The following is a 24,377-nucleotide window of genomic DNA, read 5'->3' as shown; positions in this document are numbered from 1 at the left end:
TTTCCTCCCCGAGCAAGGAAATGCTCTCATTCGTTATTCTGGCGGTGGGCGAGGTTCGAACTTGATCTTCTATGCTAACCATGCCGTGGGGACGGAGAGTTAGAGATAGATGAAGCCCGATCTAAAGTGGCTCTCCGAGAATCGAAACCACGGACGGCCAATGTAAAGGGCGTTTTGGTTTTTCTCGATTATTGTAGAGGAGAACGAGGTGGGTTTGGACTTTGGATGGGACCGAGAATGAATGGAGCTTAACCGCTATCTATCTTCTCGTTTTCCTTTTCTTTGGGGAGAGAAGAATCGGTCCGACGTAGTTCCGGTAGATGGTATTTATAGGATTCGGGGGTGGAGATCCTTCGCACCGCGTGTACCCCTTTTGTGTACAAATGTAGGGTGGAGATCGTGAATGAGTCTTTGGAGTGGTTTTGGTGTGAGTCATACTCGATTGGGAGTTGGCGGTAGTCCCTATTTCTCGGTGGTGGGAAATGCAAATAAGATTTTGGCAATGATTACATCTGGTGGGGCGCGTTCTGTCGCTGGCCAAGTGTTCGTACTGAAGTATCTTCATTCGTACCACCTACTTGTAAGGAGTTGCTCACAGGTCGGTCTTGGAGGTCGATGCGTTGAGGTCGCTTGTGCTTCGTCTGCAAAACACACCTACTTGTAAGGAGTTGCTCACAGGTCGGTCTTGGAGGTCGATGCGTTGAGGTCGCTTGTGCTTCGTCTGCAATGTTCCTTAGTGGGGATATTGCTCCCCTACAAATCCCACGGTCACCAGATACACTAATAAATGTTAAATGTTTTTGCATGTAATTCGTCCTATAGTATGGGACTAAACCATTTACACTCGAGTAGTACGTTACTACGTCCTACAGTTGGGGGTCATACAATAATCACTTACATTAATAAATACAAATCAAAGTCTTGAGAATATAAATATGTTACACAACAACAATCCATCTAAAACCTCCGAATAATCACAGGTCGAACAAAAAAAATGACGTCACAGTACCAGCTCATAGCAATTCTTTGGAGACCATTAGGAGCTAAAAAAAAATTTTTTGTGCCGAAAGTACACACTTATTTCTTCAACTACACTTCTCTTTAACTATGCCTCGCACATTATTGCACTTTGCATAAATAATTGTGACTACTACTAGTTAAGCGTTCTGGCTTATTTCCAATTTGAATCACAGTTTTGGGGGGCCTACTGCTCTTTGCAATCTTGGCCTAGCGAATTTTGAGGATTACTGTTCTCCAGGGAGCATGGTGTCCCCAGGAAGATCGCAATATGCATTGCCCTGTAAAAAAGCCCATCACATGGTGGCAGCTAATTAGTTTAACTGTTTAAAGTAAATAAAAAACACCATAATAGTAACCGGTAACGACTCTGCTTACCTCCCCTGTAAGGTGTGCAACACATCTCTTCTCGGCAAGCAACTCAGCTTCACTCTGCAATGTAATAGTACCGTTATATCAAGCTTCTCCACTCTGAGATATTGATTACTGGAGAGATTCAAACCTTTTTAATACGTTCATGAAGGAAATCATCAATAAGTACGTCCTTGACAAGCTCGTAATCACCATCCCCCTGAAAAGTAAAAAGTGTGTGCTGTTAATTAACACAAGCTACAATTTGCCGGGAAGAAGAAGTTAAAAAGACTATACACAGAGGTTACCTTTGATCTGCATGGCATGCTGAAAACTATGTCCTCTGCTATCCCATATGGATTACCATTCGTATAAACCTGGAATTACAGCAGAAGAAGTAAGATTGGACTTTGGAGTGACATGCTAATGCAACAGATGGTTTACACTTGTCAGGATCCATTAAACTTTGTCAGGATCTTAGCGTCAAAACTATTTCTTGTCATTTGATTAAGTACGATATATAAGTATACAACTTATCAGAAAAGTAAAGGAAGAGCAAGAAAGAAATCCAAACAGACCACGCATTTGAGGCAAGTACTTCAATTGATAAACCACAGTTTTCTCCTCTTTTACGGTTGTCCTATGGGCTAGCACAATTATTGAAGATCCAGTCTCATGTATTAACTTGTTCCTACTTGGATGAAGTTCAGTAAAGCTTAAAATGCATAAAGTAATAAAGGTAGCATAAAGCCATAAACCCTTGAGAAGATATAGAATAATTGTAGCAATATGAACAACATGCATGTCAGATGGGCCAGTGCAGAGTATATATGCAGTTACTGAGAAATTCTTAACTCAATAGAACCTACATATAAACTAACACACACTCACCCCCGTAGAAAACCAATCACCCTCACGAGTGGGAGTCACAAGTGACCTTATGGCATCAACAATTGAGACGGCTGTGGATGCGCCTGAAGATCTACCCCATTTTTTAATTAACACTCCTCCTCTCTGCAAACGATTTAAATTTGTGAGTTATATTAAATGTGACATTAATACCATAGTATTATTTACACTTTATTCAGTTTTTCTATGATTTTGCGGTTATACCTTCTGGACGTCCTCGGTGAAATCTTTTTCTAACCATTTGGAGTCCTTGATAACATCTTTCACAGGCAAGCCCATGATTCTTGCATTTAAAAAATCTGGAACCTGATGATGGCTTAAGGATAAAAGTTAATTTGTAAGTTTTCTTTCATCTATTTGCAAATGATTTACAGTGCCAATTTGATGACCTGAGTTGTCGAGTGGTTTCCCCAGATGGTCATGTTCGACACCTTATCATAAAAGACACCTGCTTTTAGAGCAAGCTGCACAAATTGATGTCATTATAAAATCATCCTTTTGAGGGGTAGTTCATATATTAGATTCATCAACAAGAAAGTGCATGAGGAATATACGACTTTCACCTGACATTTAGCCCTATTCTCATCCAACCTGGTCAAAGCGTGAAAGTTCTTTGCAGGTATGTTTGGTGCATTTTTCATACAAATTAGAGCACTACACGGGGGGGTAAACAATTAGCAGTACTAGGCAACATAGCCTTACTTATATGCAAAGTCGAATTAGTAGCAGGAAACTTTCTTACTTTGTATTGCATGGGTTGCCCACAACTATGACCTTAACATTACGTGATGCTACAGCATTTAGTGCTTTTCCCTGCATATAAACCAAAGGTCTTTAAGAAATAATATTTAGGAGCTTTTGCCTATAACTCTACCAGAAAGGTAAATTGTAACTACCTGTTCAGCAAAAATCTGGCCGTTTATGTCCAACAAGCCTGCTCGTTCCATTCCAGGTCCCCGAGGTTTTGCTCCAATAAGAAGAGCCCATTCTGCGTCCTGAAACAGATCATACGGATCAATGCCAATACTTACCTCCCTAAGTAAGGGATACAAGGAATCTTCTAGCTCCATAGCCACTCCTGCAGATATCAAGGCAACATTTGAATTAGCACAGCAAATAGAATAAACAAAGTATCACCGGCATACTAAAATCAGATTTCAGAGAAGAAATCATAGAATTCAATCCTATTGGCAACAACTGAAGGACACAAAACAAAGACATCAATCCAAAATTTCTTGATATTATCATTCTCTTACCAAAATGTCAATCTAGTTTTAATGTAAAACAATTGAAAAACACAAAATGAACTTTGGGAGTAAAATTTAGTTCTGATTGTCAACATGTACTTATTGGAAGACCGCCTAATTAGGTGTCATAACAGAAGCATATAACAAAGTAAAGTAGCAGAAGGGTGAAAAGTAAGCTGACTAATCATCCTGTGACAGAACAATCACTAAACCAACCCCCTTGATCATTTTCAGGTTTTCGTCACTGCCTTGGAGAAAAATGATGAGAAATAGGGTACGAAGGGTCTGAAAAAAGAGATCTGGAAGAAAATTAGACTCATTGGGCTGCAAACTTTAATATGAATGTGTAATCTTATAAGTTTGAGTGCATGCTGGTCAGGTAGTAATTCTGGACTTCTGGATAATTGGGTGCCTGGGTGGAGCACGTGAAGAGCCAGAGATGGACATGGCCACTCCCGACTACAGGTAAACTATACCCAAAAAAAGGGGTAGACTCAATTATTGGAGCACAACACAAATATTTTAGGTTCTTTAACCATTGGATTGATCACCCCAAGTTCAAAGAGGTTCATGAGGAATGATGGAAAGCAAAACCACTTGGGAATCCCGTGATGGAGCTCACATATAAGTTAAAAATACCCAGGGGGAAGACTCAAGGATCGGAGCAGAACAAAATTTTCTCAACTATCTGCTAGAACTAATAAAGCTACAGAAAGTCTTGATTTCCATTTTTCTTATAGCCTCAATAAAATACATGCGTTAAGTAACAATGTTCATATTACATGAGGATTTCCATTTTTCTTAATTTATTCATATTTTCTCTACAATTTTAGAAGCATTGTTCTTCTTCGAAATCGAGGCTTCTGCCTCGTACGCCTTCTGAGGCTAGTCTCGAGCCTCACAGTGCTGCCCCAAGGCTTAAAGTATAAATATATTTTAAAGAATGACAAGGGACTGTCTAGAAGATGCACAACCAAGATTGATATCAAGAAGGCTTATGATATGGTGAGATGGTAAAGTGATTGTTGACATGCTTTGAATATCTGGATTTAGTCATAAACTTATTCAATGCATCCAAAGTCCAAACCTGCTTTAGGACAGCTCAATACTCTATCTTGATTAATGGAACACTTAAAGGATCCTTTAAAGGCCATATGGGTTTGAGACAGGGTGATCTTCTGCTGTTTGTTATGGAAATGGAAGGGTTTGATGATCTCCTCCTCAGGAAACAACAAAGACTATTCGCAGTATAAGGATCCTTTAGTCACTCACCTCTGCTTTGCAGATGACTTTATTGAAGATGGGCATCCAACTTAAAACCAATTGGTGATAAGTGGAGAGGCCACAAGATTTATATATTTTTAAGTGGGGATTAACACATCCCATGTGGGACAAAACATCACATCTCAACACGCCCCGCACGTGTGACATTACTTGAGCCTAATACGTGGACAAACATATTTGGGTGAGCCTAATACGTGGACAAACATATTTGGGTTACATGGAGTAAAAACCAGGTCGTTTGGGCCAAACTGCCAAACACAAATTAGTGATACGTAGAGAGGCCCCGGGTTTTAGAAATTTGAACGCAAGGCTTTAGACACTTGACATGGGATTATAAATCTCAACAGACACCCTCACGTGTGGTGTATTCTTGAGCATAATACGTGGACAATTTCTTAAATGGGTGACACAGAGTATCTGGGCCAAAGAAATAGCCTGCTCTAATATCGTGTAGAAAATGGGCATCCAACTTAAAACTAATTGGTCCAGATTTGAATTAGATCGGCTGAATTGAATTTAGCTTATGGCTTATGCTTTGAAAGAGGTCCTTGACGAATTTTACACTTTTACAGGACTGAAAGCTAATACCTCTAGGAGTACACACTCTTTGGATGGGTTACTGAAATGGAAAGAGAAGAGTATGCAGCTGGTCCAGATATGCCTATTGTAAGGCCACCCTGTATAACTTACCTTGGTCTTCCATTTCTCGCAACCGGGCTTTCGATAGCTGATTGCCAACCACTTACAGACAAAATCAGGGCTAAAGTACCACATATGGACTTCTAGATACTTATACAGGGTGAGCCCACTAATCAATTCAGTGTTGACAAGCATGCAGATATACTGGAGTAGCACATTCCTCCTTCCAAAAAGTCATCAAAGCTGTCAACAAACTATGCAGTACTTTTCTCTAGGGTGGTGCGGATATGACGAAAAACAATGCTTAGATTGTATGGAAAAACATATGCTGGCATAAAAGCGAGGGAGGTTGAGTGGTCAAATCATTCTTTAAATCTGGAATAATGCAGCTATGCAAAAGATGTCTTCCAAATAGCTACGAAGCAGAAGTTTCTTTTTAGATGGATTCGGTTCACAAACACCTAATTAAAAGGAGTTTCATCTGGTCTATGGAGGTCCCAACTCACTGCTCCTGGATATGGAGATGGATCCTTAATACCAGAGAGAAGGCTAAGAGATTCACTAACCACCTTATATCTATTGGGAGGGGCAACAAACTTATGATCCTTGGGTTAATGGAGATATACTCAAGGAGCAAGTCTCTAGCACTACAAATTATCTTACAAGTATGACAAATGCAACCAAAGTAAACAAATTAATTGAGGGGAATCAATAGAGGGACTTCCTTGCAAATGGGCTGCAGTATCAAGAGTAGATTTCAGAGAGAAGAACATGAGACTGATCTGTGTTGGGGAAAAGGATACCAATCGATCCCCACTAAGATAGCTTGCACTTGGACAATTTACTACTCCAATTTAAAATCTAAAATTTTCACTATAACCAACAACCAAACCCAACTTCTTAAGCAATCAACAACTATCACAAACAAGTAATAATAAAGCAAAGAAAGTAAAGCATACCACAACACAAGATGTACCGTGGTTCGGCTAATGATGCCTACTTAACAATAGCTAATCCTTTTATAAGTATGGGAAGAAAGATTGCAATCACTCCTCTCAAGTCTCTTCAAACTTACTAGATCTCTCTTCTCTCCTTACAAGTTTTTCTCTCTGTAAAGGTTTCCTCTCCATTTTGGTTGCTCTCAAAATTGGGTTTCTATTCAAGACTTGGTTTTCCAAAACCCGAACTCTTCTATTTATATTGAGGTGAAATTTCAGTGTAAAAACACGATCTCGATATTCTGGTGAAATATCGAAACCCGATATGTATAAGCATGAGCGCGGCGCGCTCTGGGCAAGGCCAACTCGAGCGGGCGTGCGCGCCCTCTTCTATTTCCACTTTTCCCAACTTCCAGTAGACATGTTTCGTGAGAGGTTGAAAAAAAAAACTTTCTTTTTCTAGGCAAGGGTGCGGGTGCGCCTTGGGCAAGGCCAATCTGAGCGCGTGCGCGTGCTCTTTCTTCTTCACACGAACAATACTTCTTCATGCCACATGGTGAGGGACTCACACCCAACAATCTGGACCTCAAATCCGAAAAGTGTGTTTTCTGTTAAAATTGTCTAATGCCTACGCTGCTTTTAGACCACTATGAAAAAACTGATTGGACAGGAATGGTGTGGTGCGGCACAAGGAGATGGTTGATGGTTCCTGATCACTCATTTGTACCAGGAAAGCTGCGGGAAAATTAGCTACACAAGACAAGTTGGTGAAATGGAAAACTCTCAATATCTTTGTATGTGCCTTGGCACGTATAACAAGCAGAGGGAGCACTTAGTAAGTTAGTATCCTCTGGAATCATCAAGGGAAGGGGCGAGAACTAGAAGCCGCAGCCAACAGTACTCACCTATTTGCGACCAGTTTGCTTATAGGCAGACTCCTAACTCTATGATGATGGATCCAAAAACTAGCATAGCGACCCCTCGGGAGAACCATTGGCACATTTTGTTCGATTGCAAATGATCTGCTGCCGTGCAGAAAGAAGTTCTAAGCTGATGTCACATTGAAAGGACTTTATCAAGCTCAGTAAAACAGTGGATCTGCATTATAAAAAAGTTGAAGGGTGGAGGCATGGCGGTGGATATTCATAGGGTGGCTGTTTGTGCCACGACATATGAACTATGGGAGAGAGAGAGAGAGAGAGAGAGAGAGAGAGAGAGTCTTCTCAGACAATTAGAGTGACCAGAAACAAGTTACTCAAAGCATTATAAGGGAGATAAAGTTAATATTTGAAAGAAAGCACAAAATTTCACACACACACACAAAAGGATACATGACATGATGCTGAATTATGGATGGGAGACTATTGAACGATGGTGGTAGTTGCACAGGGCCTGCTGAGAAATGAAAATGAAGATGTGCCTTATGCATTCAAATGTGGTTCAAAGGGTGTTGTAATTGGCTATTCTTATAGGACTACAGTTGGCATGTACTATGAATATAAAAAAAATTCCAGGTTGAGTCAGATTAGAAGGAAGCTGTGGAGAGTGTCATGCGAACGACAGAGACTTGGAGACCCAAGTAAATAGTTAGTCACAAAATAGCCCTCACTAGCTCACTAGAGGCATTCAAAATCAAGCATATAAACAGGGAATGTAACAGAGTAGCCGACTGATTGGCAAATATTAATAGTCCTATTGACTTGTGCTTATATGAGTGTAACTCTATTCCTCAAGATCTGTACATCATCAACCAAGAGGATGGAGATTGGCTATTGTAAACCTTTTTTAAGACTTTAATAAAAACTAATAGGGGCGTTGATGTTTACTGAAACAACAACAAAAAGGTACAGCTGCAGGTTGTTGCTCAGAGAAAAATGCATGTTATGAGTTCCACTTCCGAACATACCTTCCAGCGCTTGGAAAGACCTTTCTGACCCTAATAGTTTCAATGCAATTGGTTGATCTGGCCCAAAAACTTCACCTGATGCAAGCTGAGAAGATGACAACCACTGTTGAATCTATTGATAAATTAAAGATACTTATTTGATCACAATTAACTGATCACCCAAATTTGTTTACCTATCATAAAACGATGTAACATCTAACAGGGTAAAGTGTTCTAGATTTTCTGGCAAAAGCTCACGAAAAAAAGCCCCGCAAGAATTGGCGTTAAGATTTTCAGTATTTAAGCAGAACAGTGCAATAACTTAGGCTATGAAGATGTACCATACTACCAGGTAGTAACCAACAACCAATAGACTACAAGACTTATGTCTATACTCTCAAGATTTAGAACCCTGTGAATATATAGGATTCTCTCCAATGCTCCAAGTCACCTTTTATTATCATTACATTTTAAAAAGCTAATTTCCCAACAAATTATATATATTCTAACACTATGATGCCATGTAATGGTAAACCATAAACTAAGCAAGACATGTATGAGTTATGAAGAGATTCCAAGAAGTCTGAAGTAGAACTAATGCGCTCATGTGAAGTAGGCCCATCGTTATACTAAGGCTAAGTGGGAACACTTTGAACTTATGTCCATATTCTCATGATTTAGGACCGTGTGAATTTATAGTATTCGCTCCAGCTAACCATCTTTTATCATTACATTTTGAAGTGTTAATTTTCCAAAAGTTATTTGAGGCCATGTAGTGGCAAAGCATAAACTAAGTCAGACCTTTGCGAGTAGGCATTGCTGTGGTAAGGCTAAGTGGAACATTTTGAAAATATTTCAAGGAAATCTGAAATAGAACAAATTTGCTCATGTGAAGTAGGCATTGTTATAGTAATGCTAAGTGGAACATTTTTCACATGTGATACAAGGGAGCATCTATGGAAGGCACAATTGTGGACTCCAGTATTAGGTCAAAACTCTTCAATACCATGTTGTAAAATTGGAATCAAAATTTAGAGATATAAGTTTTGCAGGACAGTGTCATGAACTCATGATATTCAGAATCGCATAATAGTGTACTCAAAATAAGCTAATAGAGACTTCCATGAGTTTTCAAACTCCACAGAATAGAAAATACTTGCGTCACAAGAACTCAAATACTGCAAAATGAAAGTCACAATATTAAACAGCACTTACTTTGAAAAGTAAATGATTAGATATCATTCCAGCAGCACCAGAAACTGCAATATTGATTAGGCTCTTCCATGATTTTGTCTCCTCTGCCTGTAAACATCGCACATTAACTAAAATAAGCCAGAAAAATGAGCACGTATGGAGACCTTTTTGATATGCAAATCCATTCTTCATAACAACACATATGGAAACTATGGAACGACTGTGTGGTATATAAAAAATTGTACTGCACCCCAATCTAGTCTGGAGTTATATGATCGACATCATCTGCGATATTCCACAACAACTTGCTACAAGCCACATCAACCACATGCTACTATACACCTCTATCTAGATCTATTTCTTACTTAGGATATGAGTCCCCTATAACTTATAAGGCTTTCAAACTGCGCACAAGCTTTCTTGATCATTACTGTTCAACTATATCTTTTGAAGATGAAACTGTGGTTGTTTTTTTATATGGCTACGTTTTGTTCCAGACTTCCAGTGATTTAAAGGCAATATTAGTCGCAACGGAAGCATCTTGTTTTACAATTCACTTATACGCTATAAAGATTTTCATCAAATAGTAAAAAAACTGAAACTAATCAAACTAATTCCCCCATCCCTTCATTTTGCAGCTAAAATCCACTAACAATGGGAAAGGAATGAGTCGAACTAAAGATAAACACATCTTTAGAATCACAATAGCTAGGAAATAAGCTGCATATTGAACTTAAACTTACAGCTTTGAGATCATAAGTAAGACAGAAAACACCATAGCACTCCCCCTTTTTGCCAACACTTGGAGCTACTGGTACCTGAACTTGACTGAAACCAAACAAGAAAAACATTTAAAACCCAAAACAACATAAACAAGAACAATTAAGACGATGGGCATGCAAAAATATAAGCTTACTTTGGTGCAACAGAACAACAAACTCTAGCATTATTCCTTCGAGGAAAAGGACGTAAAGCGCGGGAACGAGTGGTATAAAGACGAGTTGATAAAGAAGAGAGTTGGGAAGGAAGGAAATGAGGTTGTTTATAAGTGGGAGTGAAGTCAGTAACAGCCATGGTTGGAAAAATGAGAAGATGGAAATAAACAGAGTGAAAACAGAGTTTAGTTTGGAGGGAGAAAAGGTGAGAAGAGTTGATAGTCACTACTCATTAAAGATGAGGTTGGAACTCTTTTTTTTTTTTTTTTTTTTTTTTTTTTTTGAAACTTTAGTATAAGGTTATCAAGTGGACATGTGGACTAGATTTTGAACCCGGGAGTGCAGTCTTTACAAATTTTCTAAACCAACGAAATACGTTAATGAGCGATCGTATTCAGGCTTTACAAATTTTCTAAACCGAAATAACTTAATGAGCGATTGTATTGTGCATAAGTACTTTGGCAACTGAGAGATCAAATTGGAGAAAAACTTCAGTCCATAGCGCCTTTGCACCAAACACTTGTCCCCTACTACAAGCTCGGTTAACTTAACTCTCCCCTATTTTCTCTCCTCAAATATTTCACTTAAATATTTTTAGCACCTAACTAGATTTTGGACCCGGGCATCGCCCAAGATCTATTAAATATTTTCAAATCATCGAACATATATTTATTGGAAATAAACCGAAATACGATAATGAATAGTCATTCGTATGGTGCTTAAGTAATTGGCATTAAATAGCCTCCACTTTGTAGTTTAGGATATTAATCCGTAATTTTCTAATTTTCAAATGAAATTATCTTAAATTCATCTAACTTGTATAATAGTTAGTTAGTTAGTTAGTTAGCTAGTTTGTTTGTTTTGTTTCTTTTTTAAATAGTTAGTTAGTTTGTTTGTTTCTTTTGTTTCTTTTTTAAATTTTCCGGTGATTTAGCAATCACCACCTCCGGACTTACTAATAACAAATCACTAAAACATCTAGCAAATCACTAAAACAAATTGATTGTTTTCCTATCCTCAAAAAATACACTACTCTCACTTAAAAAGATTTAATTATCACATGATCGTGTTATTCGATGAATTGATGAATACAAAGAAAATTCTCTTTCAAGAGTCTTCGCCTGCTCCCACAAATATTTTTTCTTTTCCTAGATTGATTATTTGTATACATATACACAATTAATACACTTAAATGAACGTAACAAAACCTATTCAATTACAACATGAATAGCGGAGAAGATCATGTCGTTCTATGTCTTTCGTCAATGTGAACATGTCAAAGTGTTAACGTTAGATTGAGTGGGTAAAATGAGTAATGATTTAGATTTGAACAATCTAATAATCAAATGGATGGAAGAAGAGTGTGTCTTTCAAATAACATTCCCCTTCCAAACCTGAAGCACTAACGAGTTTAGTTTATATTCTAGCAAACACTTTGAGTTTGCAATAAAATGCTCAAATACTCCATCTTATTCCACATCTTGCTTTCTTATAATAGACTTATCTATTCTCAATGCCTCTGCAAGCACATTGCAAAACGAAGTTCATAATAAAAAAATAGTACCAGACATTTCTTCACACTGCACTAATGTTGAAAGGGTTAAGTTTGATGCTATGAATAAAGAGCCACAAAAATTAGTATAACAATAATTCATACAGACATTCTTCACTCTTTTGGACAAAAGAATTATTAGTTGCATAACCATCCAAGATTTCAATCCATCAATTATTAGTAGAATACTCTTAAGAGATTTTAAGCTTAGATACATTTTACTCCAAAATCATTTAAAATTCCAACAACCAAAAAACGTTTAACCAAATTTTGTTGCATATCGAATAAAGTTTGTTTAGCTATTGCAAGTTCAAATATAGTCCCATCTCTCTAAAATGCTCATTCATTCTAGTTCATCATATTTGATGCTGGCAAAGTAGTTGTCTGGTGCCAATTCCAAGAACTTACCATACAAAATCCTACAACCCCAAATCCAACCCGATAGACGTTTTAAGTATCTTGCATTTTGGGGCTCACCGATTGCATTTCCCATAATTTTTTTTGCACATTCCTTTACCCACTCACACCCTCTGTGATGCAAATTCAAAATCATAAGACAATGCAAATTCAATAATAACTTTCATGTGTAATACCAAAGGTAACCCATATAGGACATCATTAAAGAACAATCATTTTTGGGGGGGTTCCACCCTTGCGGTGGACTGCGGGGTTCGCTCCTGCAATGGACTACATCGCTAACCTGTAAGGTTGTTAACACGAATGGGAGTGCAATGAGTGTTTGATCTAGAAACCCTTCTCGGCTTATAACAAAGCAATTGCCAGGCCACCAGATTATTACATTCCTTCATATGCTCACAATTGTTACTATACATACTTCTCAATGTTCTAGCAAAGTTGGCAAAACCTTTGGGTGATGCTACCAGAGGTCTGGGGCTTGAACCCCGCCAACATCAAAGAGTTAATGATCTCATTTAAAACAGGCTTGCCAATAAAAAAAAAAAAAAAAAAATTATTTGTTTAGTTTTCTACTATAATATATAAGCAACCATAGCAATTCCAATAACTTACCAACTGAATATTATTATTTTATTATGAATTTCAGGAAGTTGTATATTACAATTCATGGCCCTTCCCATATTTAAGTTGTATGAGAAATTTAGCTTATAAATGCTTTGTTTTGAACATGAATAGAAAGCTCAGTAATCAGTATAAATAAATGCCATTCTTATAATCCAATGGTGCAAGATTAAAAATTGACATAAGCAATCTACAACACATTAGCATGTCGGTACCTTTGAAGACATAATTAAGGAATTCAAATTTTCCAATGGACACTTCGATGGAACAATTGAGAAATTCAATGGAATCTCAACTAAATATTGATGTTGAAATATGTAAGTATTGTAGCAAAGCACAACCTAATTTCAGTGTACCTTTCACCATATAGACTAAGAACTTATAAACATATAGTAAATGAATTGGATAAACAGCTTTGTAAGGTTGTAATTCACATTGTTAATTCACCACCATTGATGCATATTTAAGATGTGAGATTGGTTGCATACTTGCATTCATATGTCACTACAAAGAGTTGTTCTTTAGAGTTCTCAATCACCTTCACCTTGACACACTCATGAAGCGTTTGAGGAAGCTATCATGATGTAGTATTCATATCCCAGACCTGTATTCATATTAATGAGATTAATGAAAAAACTTGCATATACTGGAGTTGCAAAAATGGAAAAGTGTACGTTCAAGCATGGTATGTAATATCTCATGGTTGAAGTGATGTTTTGAAGTCCAATACCGTTTGGACTTGGAAAGGATGTAGCTAACTGGTGGGATTTGGAAACTTAAGTTGTTAATGGAGATTACCAACTGTTGATCATATATATGTTAGATGTATAGACCTTTTGCAGAAGGTGTAGTGCAATAAGACTTTTAAGTTCGAATATATTCCACATAATGGATCTGACCAACTATAAAATAGTATTCCTTATATGTATAGTGGTGGAAGCAATAATAGTAGTCTTTATAGTGTTGGAAACTGCCTCAGCCGCACAGAGAGTACTAATAGTCTTAATAGCTTTCGAAAGCTCTAGTTCAGGGATCACATATGGACTTATACACAAAAGTTCTTGACAACTGAGTATGTAACACACATGCATATCTAATGAATGTAATTTTTAAGGCTACCACAGTTTTCTGCTAATAGGATATACATAATAGCATTTACTGATCTAATATAAAAATTCTCAAAATTTAGATTCTATATTATAGTTTATGAGAACAAAGCAATAATTCATACTAAAGGATGGGAACTTGGTGGATTTGAACCACCATCTCTTGAGATGTAATTACACATTACTCAAGTGCTCTTCCATTGAGCTAAAGATCTAGTTCGAGATGTATATAGCAAAAACCAAACCTAGTAAGTAACCTTCATCTTAATTGTGTTGCTTACCGGTGTTCAACCATGATGGCGTTTGTAGTATTGGTATTCAGTATGTCAGCACAACTTCTAAAATTCCAAACTCCAACTTCAATCGATTATAAACTGCGAATTGAAAATTGATTGATTCTAATTAAGATGCTATCTTTTCAGCGCAATTTCTTTATAACTTTAAAATCCCAACCTTTCAGTGTAACTTGATTGCCTCCCTTCACTGCCATGTGCATTGCCTTTTAATCAATGTGACAACCAACCAAACAGAAATACTCAAGATAGATTTTGACGATGTTTGATATAAGCTCTTGTCAGAACTATATTAGTACCATTTCAACCTGGTTAAGCAATACTGCAATAAGAATGTGGCGGGATTCATTCCTCCACGATTGATGGTTTTGTTACGAATATACACACTCAAGCACAACTTTCTTTATTTCCCTGCAAGCATGCTTGCAAAGGCCATATGGGGAATATCAATTTTTTTGAGGATCAGGAATATCAATTTTCAAGTTGAAATTTCATTGACGGTAGAACTTCAAGGAGAGATAGCTCCATGCATGTACCAATACCTTGCTTATGACTACATTTCTTTTCCACTTCTTCTATAACAAAATCTTACACAAAATATAGTGGGAAACTACTGTTTAGATATCTGAGCAGAGCCTAAATTCACATACCATTCACATACCTGATTCAATGATGCTTGATGACCACTTATACTTCCAAAGAATGTGGCAGTTGAACAACGTTGATGTCAAATGGGTGTTTTTTTATGTTAATGCATAATATTTTAGCCTTTCAGGTAGTGATTAAGCATAAAATGCACAATGACTTATATGCTTAATTAATTTTTGCAATAGTATAGTATAGATCCAAACTATTTTTTATCATCTCTCCACTTCCCTGCATAAACTCCAATTGTGATTCAAGTTTATCCAAACCTTAGATTTAGAAAGCCAATACATTATTCAAATTCCAAATGTGCAACAATATTCTTTTCTCTAAATAGTTACTTTTAGACATTAAGAGAAAGCATGTAGATCAAAGCAAGCATGCATGGCATAGTAAAAAAAAATTGCCAGTTCTGTCTAAGAACGTCAAAAAAATTCACCATAGTCGATACACTTGCAACCGAGTTTGTATTATTTTACTCGGCTTTGCAGAAATAGCACTCAATTTAAAATCAAATTTCCAAGATAAAAGAAAGAGTCTGAAAATAAAAAATAATTGCTTTGCATACCTTATCGCTAATTGCTTTGCAGATTCGAGGTAGAGAGCTTAATTGAAATATAATGTGGCTTTTAGCACCTTCAGCATCATAAGATCAATAGCTCGAAAAAGTAATTGTAAGCTGGAGCAGACACAGTTATTAGTTTTCTAATGGTTTGATTGCCTTTAGAGTAAGGAAAGATTACCCACAATTGTTTTCTTTTAATCACCTAATTTTTTTTCGATCTCTCTATATTAATAATTAGAATGTATAAACTTTCGATCAGAGTGTGTACAAAAGTTCTATTTAAACCCACTATATTATTTTCCTTTAAAAGACCGTTGAAGTTGGAAAACTTACCTATTATTGAAGTTGGAATTGTGGAAAGTTGTGATTTCCTTACTTCTTTGCCGGAGAGAGACTGTCTTTACCAAGAACAGAGTGTCCAAGAGATTCTCTTGAATCTTGGGAAGTTTGAGAAGTGGGTGAAGGGTTTGAGAGAGTTGGTTAACATGAAGTTAGTGAATAAGAGAGTTGTAATGATTAGGAACTTTCCTTAAGTGATCTACATGTCATAACCAAGTACTGAGAAATTGCCATAGGATAGAAATTGTCCACCTTTAATATAGAGAAGAGAGGTGATTTTTCCTATATTTTTATAAAATAATTTCTATAAATTTCAAATTGAAAGAGGATTCTTTACATGTTTTGTGGGGTAATTATAAGATATTTCCTATTTTTTAGGAAATAATTGCTACTTAAAGGTAATCAGCGTTTCTAGACTTGGAATGCTTTAAGGCATGTAGTTTACAATTGATAGACTCTTATGAGAGAGTGCCAAGTAGATATCCACATCACCACAACTCTTAAAAAAGAAAAAGTTATCTCTCGTATTAGAGTGCCACCTAGGAGAGAGAGAAATCTCTCTTATAGGTCTCTATTTTAGTATATAGACTAGATTTTGGACCCGGGCATACGCTCGGGATCTATTAAATATTTTGTGTGCTGAAAAGGCTTTACAAAATGTCTCACACAAATTTTCGAATCAGAATATATTTTTATTAAAAATAAATAGAAATACGTTAATGACCAGCGATTATGGTGCATAAGTACTTGGAAACTAAGGGATCAAAGTGAGATAGCCTCTTCACTTTGTGGTTTAGGATATTAATCCGTAATTTTCAAATATAATTATCTTAAACTCTATCTAGCTTGTATAATAATTTTCTTAGATTTATGGTGATTTAGCGGCACATTTTCGAATAAGAATATATTTTTATTGAAAATAAACCAAAATACGTTAGTGAGCAACGATTATAGTGCATAAGTATTTGGAAACTAAGGGATCAAATTGAGATAGCCTCTTCACATTGTGGTTTAGAATATTAATCCGTAATTTTTAAATAAAATTATTTTAAACTCGATCTAGCTTGTATAATAGTTTTATTAGATTTATGGTGATTTAGCGGTAAATCATCACCATAAACTTACGTAATGTGTACAAATTACTAAAACAGATTGATTGTTTCCATATCCTCAAAGAATACACTACTCCCACTTGAAAAGATTTTTCACATGAACGTGTCCTACGAACGGGTGTCATTATATTAAATTATTCTAAAAAATATTAGCAACTATGCATAGCTATGAGATATGAAAATTATACTAATTACTCATTTAAATTTCTTGACCACTCTCTATAAAAAGGAAGCACCAAGCCTTGATATATAAAACTTATCGACTTCTTTTTATTGTTAGGTTTAATAATAGAAGTTTGATTGAAGCTTTGTGAGAATGCCCAATATGACGAAGATAATATTGAAGCTACTTGAATAGCAAGACATTCCCAATTACAATAAAAGAATTATAATAAACACTATTTAAAATGCAAAACTATATTTATTGAGACATTTATTCTCCCTACATATAATACAAATATGTTTTAGGATTATTAGTTCAATGCATTTGCATCAAGTTTTTTATTTTCCATTAATTATTCTTTGAGGTTAGTTTAATGTAGTACGTTGCATCCAGTTTCCAATTTCTCATTAATTATTCTTTGAGGTTAGTTCAATGCAATTGCATCAAGTTTCCAATTTCCCGTTAATTATTATTTGAGGTTAGTTTAGTGCAATTGCATCTACTTATTTATGATTTCCCGTTAGTTATCCATTAAGGTTAATTCAGTACAGTTGCATCAAGTTTTCGATGTTTCATTAATTAGTCTTTGAGATTAGTTCATTGCATTTGCATCCAGGTTCCAATATCCCGTTAATTACTCTTTGAGGTTAGTTCAATACATCTGCATCCAGTTTCTGATTTTCCGTTAATTGCTTTTCTAGGTTAGTTCGATAGTTTATAATTTGTTTGCATACATGTAAGAGTCTGTTTTTATAAACTCACTTTCGTTTTGGGTTCCTAATTACTCGTAATTGCTAATGTGAGAAGGCTAAAAAAGTGGACATTTATGCTTTGAGGTCAGTGCGATGCAGTTACATCCGACTTCCGATTTCTAGTTAACTATTTTTTTAGATTATTTCAATGCATTTGCATATAATTTCTGATTTCCCGTTAGTTAATTTCTTATTTTAGTTTAATGCAGTTGCATCCAGTTTTTGGTTTTCTGTTAATTATTTTTTGAGGTTAGTTCAATGCAGTTGCATCCAATTTTAGATTTTATGTTAATTGTTCTTTGAGGTTAGTTCAATGCATTTGTATCAAGTTTTTGATTTCTCGTTAATTATTTTTTGAAGTTAGTTCAATATAGTTACATCAAATTTATAATTTACCGTTAATTATTCATTTAGGTTAGTTCAGTGCAGTTTCATCCATTTTTCAATGTTTCATTAATTAGTCTTTGAGATTAGTTCATTGCATTTAGATCTAGTTTCCGATTTCCTGTTAATAACTTTTTAAGGTTAGTCCAATACATCCGCATCTAGTTTCTAATTATTTGAGGTTAGTTCGATACAATTATATTCGGTTTCTGATTTCCCGCTAACTATTCTTTAAAGTTATTTCAATGCATTTGCATTTAGTTTCCAATTTCCCACCAATTATTCTATGAGGTTAGTTCAATGCAGTTGCATTCTGTTTTTGATTTTATGTTAATTATTTTTTGAATTAAGTTCAATACATTTGCATCCAATTTTCGGTTTCCCATTAATTATTATTTGAGGTTTTTTTGATGTATTTGCATACCGTTTCCGATTTTCCGTTAAATATTTTTCAAAGATTTGCATCCAATTTATAATTTCCTGTTAGTTATTCTCTGTTATTAGTTTAATGCAATTTGCATAAAGTTTCTGATTTCCCATTAATTACTCATTAAGCTCAGTTATGTATTTGAATCCAGTTTTCGATTTTCTTATAATTATCCAATGTGGTGTGTAATACAAACTTCTACTGATCCATCTGTAGTGTCCTTGCAAATATGACATAAAAAATAAATTATGTTTAATTTACTATGTGGGATCATCGAAGATTATCCAGTTCCCGATTTCCAGTTAATTATTCTTTAAATTATGCATGACTCATTATATGAAATCTTCAAAGATTATCTACGAACGGGTGCTGTTATATTAATTATTCTGAAAAATATTTGCAAATATATAAAACTATTATATATTGATATTATATTGATCACTTAACCAAATTTTTTATAACGTGAAAATCTCACTCTCCATTAAAAAAAACATAACTCGCCTTTGATAAAACCCTTCAACTTCATTTTGTTGTTTAATAATAGAAGTTTGATTGAAGTTTTATGAGATTGTCTAATAAGAAAAAGTTAATATATATTGAAGCTACTTGAATAGCAAGGAGTTCTCAATCATACGGAAAGACATAATATAAATATCATTTTAAATGCAAAACTATACTTATCGAGATATTCCCATAACATATAACCCAACTATATTTTGAGGTTAGTTCAATGCATTTGCATACAGTTTCTGATTTTCCATTATTTATATTTTGAGGTTAGTTCAATGCAGTTGCATCCAATTTTCTATTCCCGTTATTTATTTTTTGAGATCAGTTCAATACAATTGCATCCAGTTTCTGATTTCTTGTTAATTATTCTTTTCGGTTAGTTCAATACATTTGCTTCCAATTTCCTATTAATTGTTCTTTGAGGTTAGTTCAATGCATTTGCATCCAGTTTCTGATTTTTCGTTAATTATTCTGTGAGATTAGTTTAATGCATTTGCATCCAGTTTCCAACTTTTCGTTTATTATTTTGATAAAGTTGCATTTGCATATAGTTTCTGATTTTCTGTTAATTATTGTTTGAGGTTAGTTGAATGAATTTGCAACCAGTTTCCGATTTCCCGTTAATTATTTCTTGAGGTTTTGCATCTAGTGTATTTTTTGAGATTAGTTCAATGCAATTGCATCCGGTTTTCGATTTCTCGATAATTATTTTTTAAGATTAGTTCCACGCACTTGCATTATGTTTCCAATTTATAATTAATTTTTCTTTGAGGTTAGTTTAATGCAGTTGCATCTAGTTTCCGATTTCTCGTTAATTTAATCTTTGAGGGTTAGCTCAATGCATTTGCATCCAGTTTTCGATTTTCCGACAATTTTTTTTTTTATGTTAGTTTGATGTATTTGCATCCAAGTTTTGATTTTCCATTAATTATTATTTGAGGTTAGTTTAATGCAATTGTATCCATATTTAGATTTTCTATTAATTACTTTTTAAGATTTGTTTAATGATTGCATTTACATTCAGTTTTCGATTTTTCGTTAAATATTATTTGAGGTTAGTTCGATATATTTGCATCCAGTTTTCGATTCCCCATTAATTGTTTTTTGACGTTAGTTTTATTCAGTATTATACATATTTTAAAATATTTGTCATTATTATTTTGCCGTTATTATTATTATTATTTTCATTTTCTATTATATATTTTGTGATGTTATTTTTTGTATAATTGTTTTTAACTATGTTTTGATGCTGTGTTAAGGATAAATTTGAAATAAGTCAGTGCTTTATCATAGACACTAAAATTGTATGTTTTGTAATAGAGAATTAGTTTTTACAAATCACCTATTTTTTAGCAATTTTTTTTATTTGATCAAATATATAAGAATTGGAACACTAAAAGTGTTTGATTCGTAATAGGAAATTATTTTCTACAAATTATTTATTTTCAGCATTTTTTTTATTTGATCAAATATATAAAAATTGGAAATACACTCAAACTCTCCAAAGAGGTTCCATATACGTGGAATTATAGGCTATTAGAAAATACTATATTTCATATTCCCATATATGATAGAGAAAAGGCTAACTCTCATATTAGAGTGCCACATAGGAGAGAGAAAATCCTCTTTTAAAGGTCTCTGCTTTAGTATATAGATAGTAGATAGTATACTATATCCAAAAATATCCTCAGAAATAAATTTTAGCGCCTCTGCGCCCAACCTCGCGCCCAAAAAAATAACTTCACGGGAAATAAACAATAGATTTTTGGTTTTCACTTTTCACATGCAAAATATATATAGGAGACATAAAACAAAATAAGGAGAAAAAGAAGAAAACCCTAGTTTTTTTTGTAATTTCAACAATGATTAACGAAGGTAAAAAGAAAATAATGGTTATTTGTATCCAACGTATTTGTTCTCCCTGAATTTCTCAATAGTTACACATGGATTTTTTGTCTGGTTGTTTCACTTAGTGTATATAAGGAAGAACTTTTGTCGTTACACATCTTATTTTATCCTTGTTGTTAGCAATATATTTTTCAAGTATGTGATTGCAATTTTGTTGTTAACTATGTACACTTTGTTAATTGCAGAAGAAGTTTTGCAAGTAGAGTCCGACTCTGAGGATTCAACTGAAGAGAATGACGAGAACAAAGAGCCGGTGCTGGTTTAATCAAATAATATATAGGGCAGTGTCAGTACCCTCCACTCTCAACCACTCGTGGCAGACCATGTGTCTAGACTACAAGCAGGTTGTGCATACGACCTAAGGTCAGGTCATCCAAACGACCTAGGAAACGTAACCGCTGAAAGCTAGTCAACAACATAATTAATGATAGATCATTATTTCGTAACAGAATGAGTAAAAGCAATCATCAAGATAGCGTACGTAAAAGGGGGATCTACGCCTATAAAAGGAGGCGTCTTCTCCATTCTCAGGAGTGGCTCACATTCTCTCCATCTCCAACTCAATCACTCAAGATGAACTATGTCTGACTTGACTCAATCACTCAATCACTCAAGATGAACTACGTAGGTAGCTCAGAACACCAACCTGAGTTCAGTCAAACATCTTATACAAACCCAATTCTCCGAGATTGTAAGGTCGTGACTAAAATGTACCTCTCTATTGGCGCTGTCTGCCGGTTTGTTTTCTTGAGAAAAAGCATTCTCACATCTTCTTCTCAAGCCCATGAAGCTTGGAAAAACCACCATAGAAGAACAACTCAAAGCTCTCGCAGATCAAGTGAAACACCTCCAAGACTCATTCACCATGCTCCAGCAAAATAACCAAACTTTGCGCGAGCAAACCATTTCCAACACCAACAACATAGATCCCGACGCCATTGATAACAATGGTGTCGCAGCACTCACAACCACCACCAATCAACGCCTCGACGACTTCGCCCAGCACTTGGAGAAATCAAGCGAAAAGTTAGCGTTCTAAGAGATAAGTCTACATTTAACTATCCTTCATTTATACTAATCTATAATATTTGGATAAGTTCGGATAATCTGTGCACACTTCTATGTTGCAAGATATATTTCATACTTACAGATCACTTGCAGTCGATCCAGTATCGACCCGAGGGCTACAACTACCACCATGTCACACGTTCCTTTACGGCAGATCGGTGACAATACAAATCCAGGAATCCAGCTTACAAGTCGCTCCTTACCAGGTCAACTAAGGTGCTGGTTCAACCAATCTCAAACAAAAATTACAGAGCATGCTAATAAATGGACCTATATCAATGTGGAGAAGCGCACACCAGCACAACTCATCACAAAGTTATATCAAAACCTCAGCCAGATCTCATGCAAAGACCTCTGCCAGATTGTCCATGCCAGGTCGTTTATGCCAGGTCCCTCAGCTAGGTCACTTATGCCAGGTTGTCCTCAGCTCATCAATCATCAGTCAGGTCCTCAGCCAGGTCGTCCATCAGCTAGGTTATCATCAGTCATGTCTTCCATCAACCAGGTTGTCCTCTGCCAGGTCTTTATCAGATCAAGACAAAAATAGAAAAAGATGAATTTGCAAAAGAAAACAGTAGATTTTGATCTCGAAAATGGCCACCACAGAGCAAAGCTCGGTGGTGACAGCGTGCACACTGTCAAGATCTTTCTGAATTGGGGTCACACGTGTGATTCTGACAATTGTAGCCAAAATTATTGCCAAAATACCAAAACACATCCAAACTTACTCTAATTAGCTAAAGATCACGATTACTTGCCATCTTTGCGTTGATTTGCCAACTCATGATACTTTAGTACCATCAATGTGCAATCTGACAACTCAGTACCATCTGACTCAGATCCTCCTACATCACTCAGCCAGGTCGTCTTCCGCTCAGGTCATCTTCAGATCAGGTCATCCTCTGATCAAGTCATCCTCAGCTCAGGTCATCCTCAGGTCAGGTCGTCCTCAGATCAAGTCATCCTCAAGTCAGGTCATAGCAGGTCTACAACCTGGAAGAAGCAACCAATATTCTAACTATCAGTTCAACTCGAACACAATCACTGTCAGTTCATCTTGTGCTTGTACATAGGTTGTCATCAGTTCACTGGACTTGAACGAACATCAATATTCCAGGTCGTCCCAGACTGACCACACTGCAAAACTCGCGTTGATGATGTCAATCAATCTAAAAAGCTCACTTGCCATGGAGTTATACCATACACAAAAGGTTGCTAGCATATCCATCATCAATTGAAATAACAAATCAAAGGGAGGCAATACTTTGTCGAATCAAGAAATCAACAATTCCAAACCGAGAAACATCTAAGTGTTCTCAAATGAGATATAACAATTCAAAATATGCAGTTCCCTCCTCAACAGTTCGCATATACTACAAACCAGTGAGTCGCTCGAATTGCAAAATGGAAGCTCACTCCTTTGCAGTTTATTACAAGCCAATCAAGCTGGGGGCTAGCCATAACCATCTCCGAACTGAGACAAGTTATTGCCATCTAAACATATCAATCAAGCTCCAACACTGGGGCTAAACAACATTAACACCCACAAAGGGCTACTTCTACTACGAACTGGGGTCTAGCTATAACTATCTCCAACCTAGTCGCTCAAAGCTCCAAAAGTGGGCCTAGCAACATACAGTCAATTCAAGACTAATAACCATAGTGACGCCCCCAAAAGGGTAGCTATCAACCAATCAATTTGATGCCATGCTAAGGATCAAGGTTGATCTGCAAACTACGATCTACAAACTATGATGTCATATCACCATCAAAGATGCTCAACGGGAATCAACCATAATGCTAAAAGGCAAGCTATCAACAAAAACACCCCCAAAAGGCATACAAATCGACTTAACGCCTATGCAAGGGTTAAGTCTGATTCAACTGTAATTGTCACTCAAAGGCTAATTATTAGTCAAATCCAATAAAAACGCCCCCAAAAGGCGTACAAATCGACTTAACGCCTATGCAAGAGTTAAGTCCGATTCAACTGTAATTGTCACTCAAAGGCTAATTATCAGTCAAAATCCAATAAAAAACACCCCCAAAAGGCGTACAAATCGACTCAACGCCTATGCAAGAGTTAAGTTTGATTCAACTGTAATTACCACTCAAA

General features: G+C 35.8%; 1 protein-coding gene and 1 long non-coding RNA gene across 3 annotated transcripts; both read right to left on the bottom strand.

The window, feature by feature from the left end:
- Window positions 1–879: 879 nt before the first annotated feature.
- Window positions 880–10,850, bottom strand: LOC147487326 (lactate/malate dehydrogenase family protein). Its single transcript, XM_086573147.1, has 14 exons — window positions 10,381–10,850; window positions 10,208–10,292; window positions 9,486–9,572; window positions 8,292–8,376; window positions 3,174–3,355; window positions 3,020–3,090; window positions 2,841–2,931; window positions 2,667–2,741; window positions 2,482–2,583; window positions 2,260–2,382; window positions 1,677–1,745; window positions 1,520–1,588; window positions 1,396–1,449; window positions 880–1,298 (listed from the first exon to the last, which is right to left on the bottom strand). The coding sequence occupies exons 1-14, from the start codon at window positions 10,536–10,538 to the stop codon at window positions 1,245–1,247; spliced, it is 1,305 nt and encodes a 434-aa protein (XP_086429273.1). The 5' UTR covers window positions 10,539–10,850; the 3' UTR covers window positions 880–1,244.
- Window positions 10,851–13,268: 2,418 nt separating this feature from the next.
- Window positions 13,269–24,119, bottom strand: LOC147487325 (uncharacterized). 2 transcript variants are annotated; one of them, XR_015202963.1, is made up of 4 exons: window positions 15,602–24,119; window positions 14,549–14,696; window positions 14,377–14,469; window positions 13,269–13,593 (listed from the first exon to the last, which is right to left on the bottom strand). It is a non-coding gene; the product is annotated as an uncharacterized LOC147487325 (long non-coding RNA). The 2 variants fall into 2 exon arrangements; XR_015202962.1 differs by having other exon boundaries at window positions 14,549–24,098.
- Between the last annotated feature and the right edge of the window lie 258 nt (window positions 24,120–24,377).

The sequence above is a fragment of the Coptis chinensis genome, chromosome 7 (genome assembly GCF_015680905.1).
Source record: "Coptis chinensis isolate HL-2020 chromosome 7, ASM1568090v1, whole genome shotgun sequence".
Lineage (NCBI taxonomy): Eukaryota > Viridiplantae > Streptophyta > Magnoliopsida > Ranunculales > Ranunculaceae > Coptis > Coptis chinensis.
This window is presented reverse-complemented; position numbering and strand designations above follow the sequence as displayed.

Coding starts and splice junctions, on each gene's coding strand:
- LOC147487326 (XM_086573147.1), bottom strand. CDS start 10,538: ATGGCTGTTACTGACTTCACTCCCACTTATAAACAACCTCATTTCCTT. Junction 2,932..3,019: donor GGCAACCCATGCAATACAAA/GTAAGAAAGTTT, acceptor CCCCCCGTGTAG/TGCTCTAATTTGTATGAAAA. Junction 1,299..1,395: donor TTGCACACCTTACAGGGGAG/GTAAGCAGAGTC, acceptor GCTTTTTTACAG/GGCAATGCATATTGCGATCT.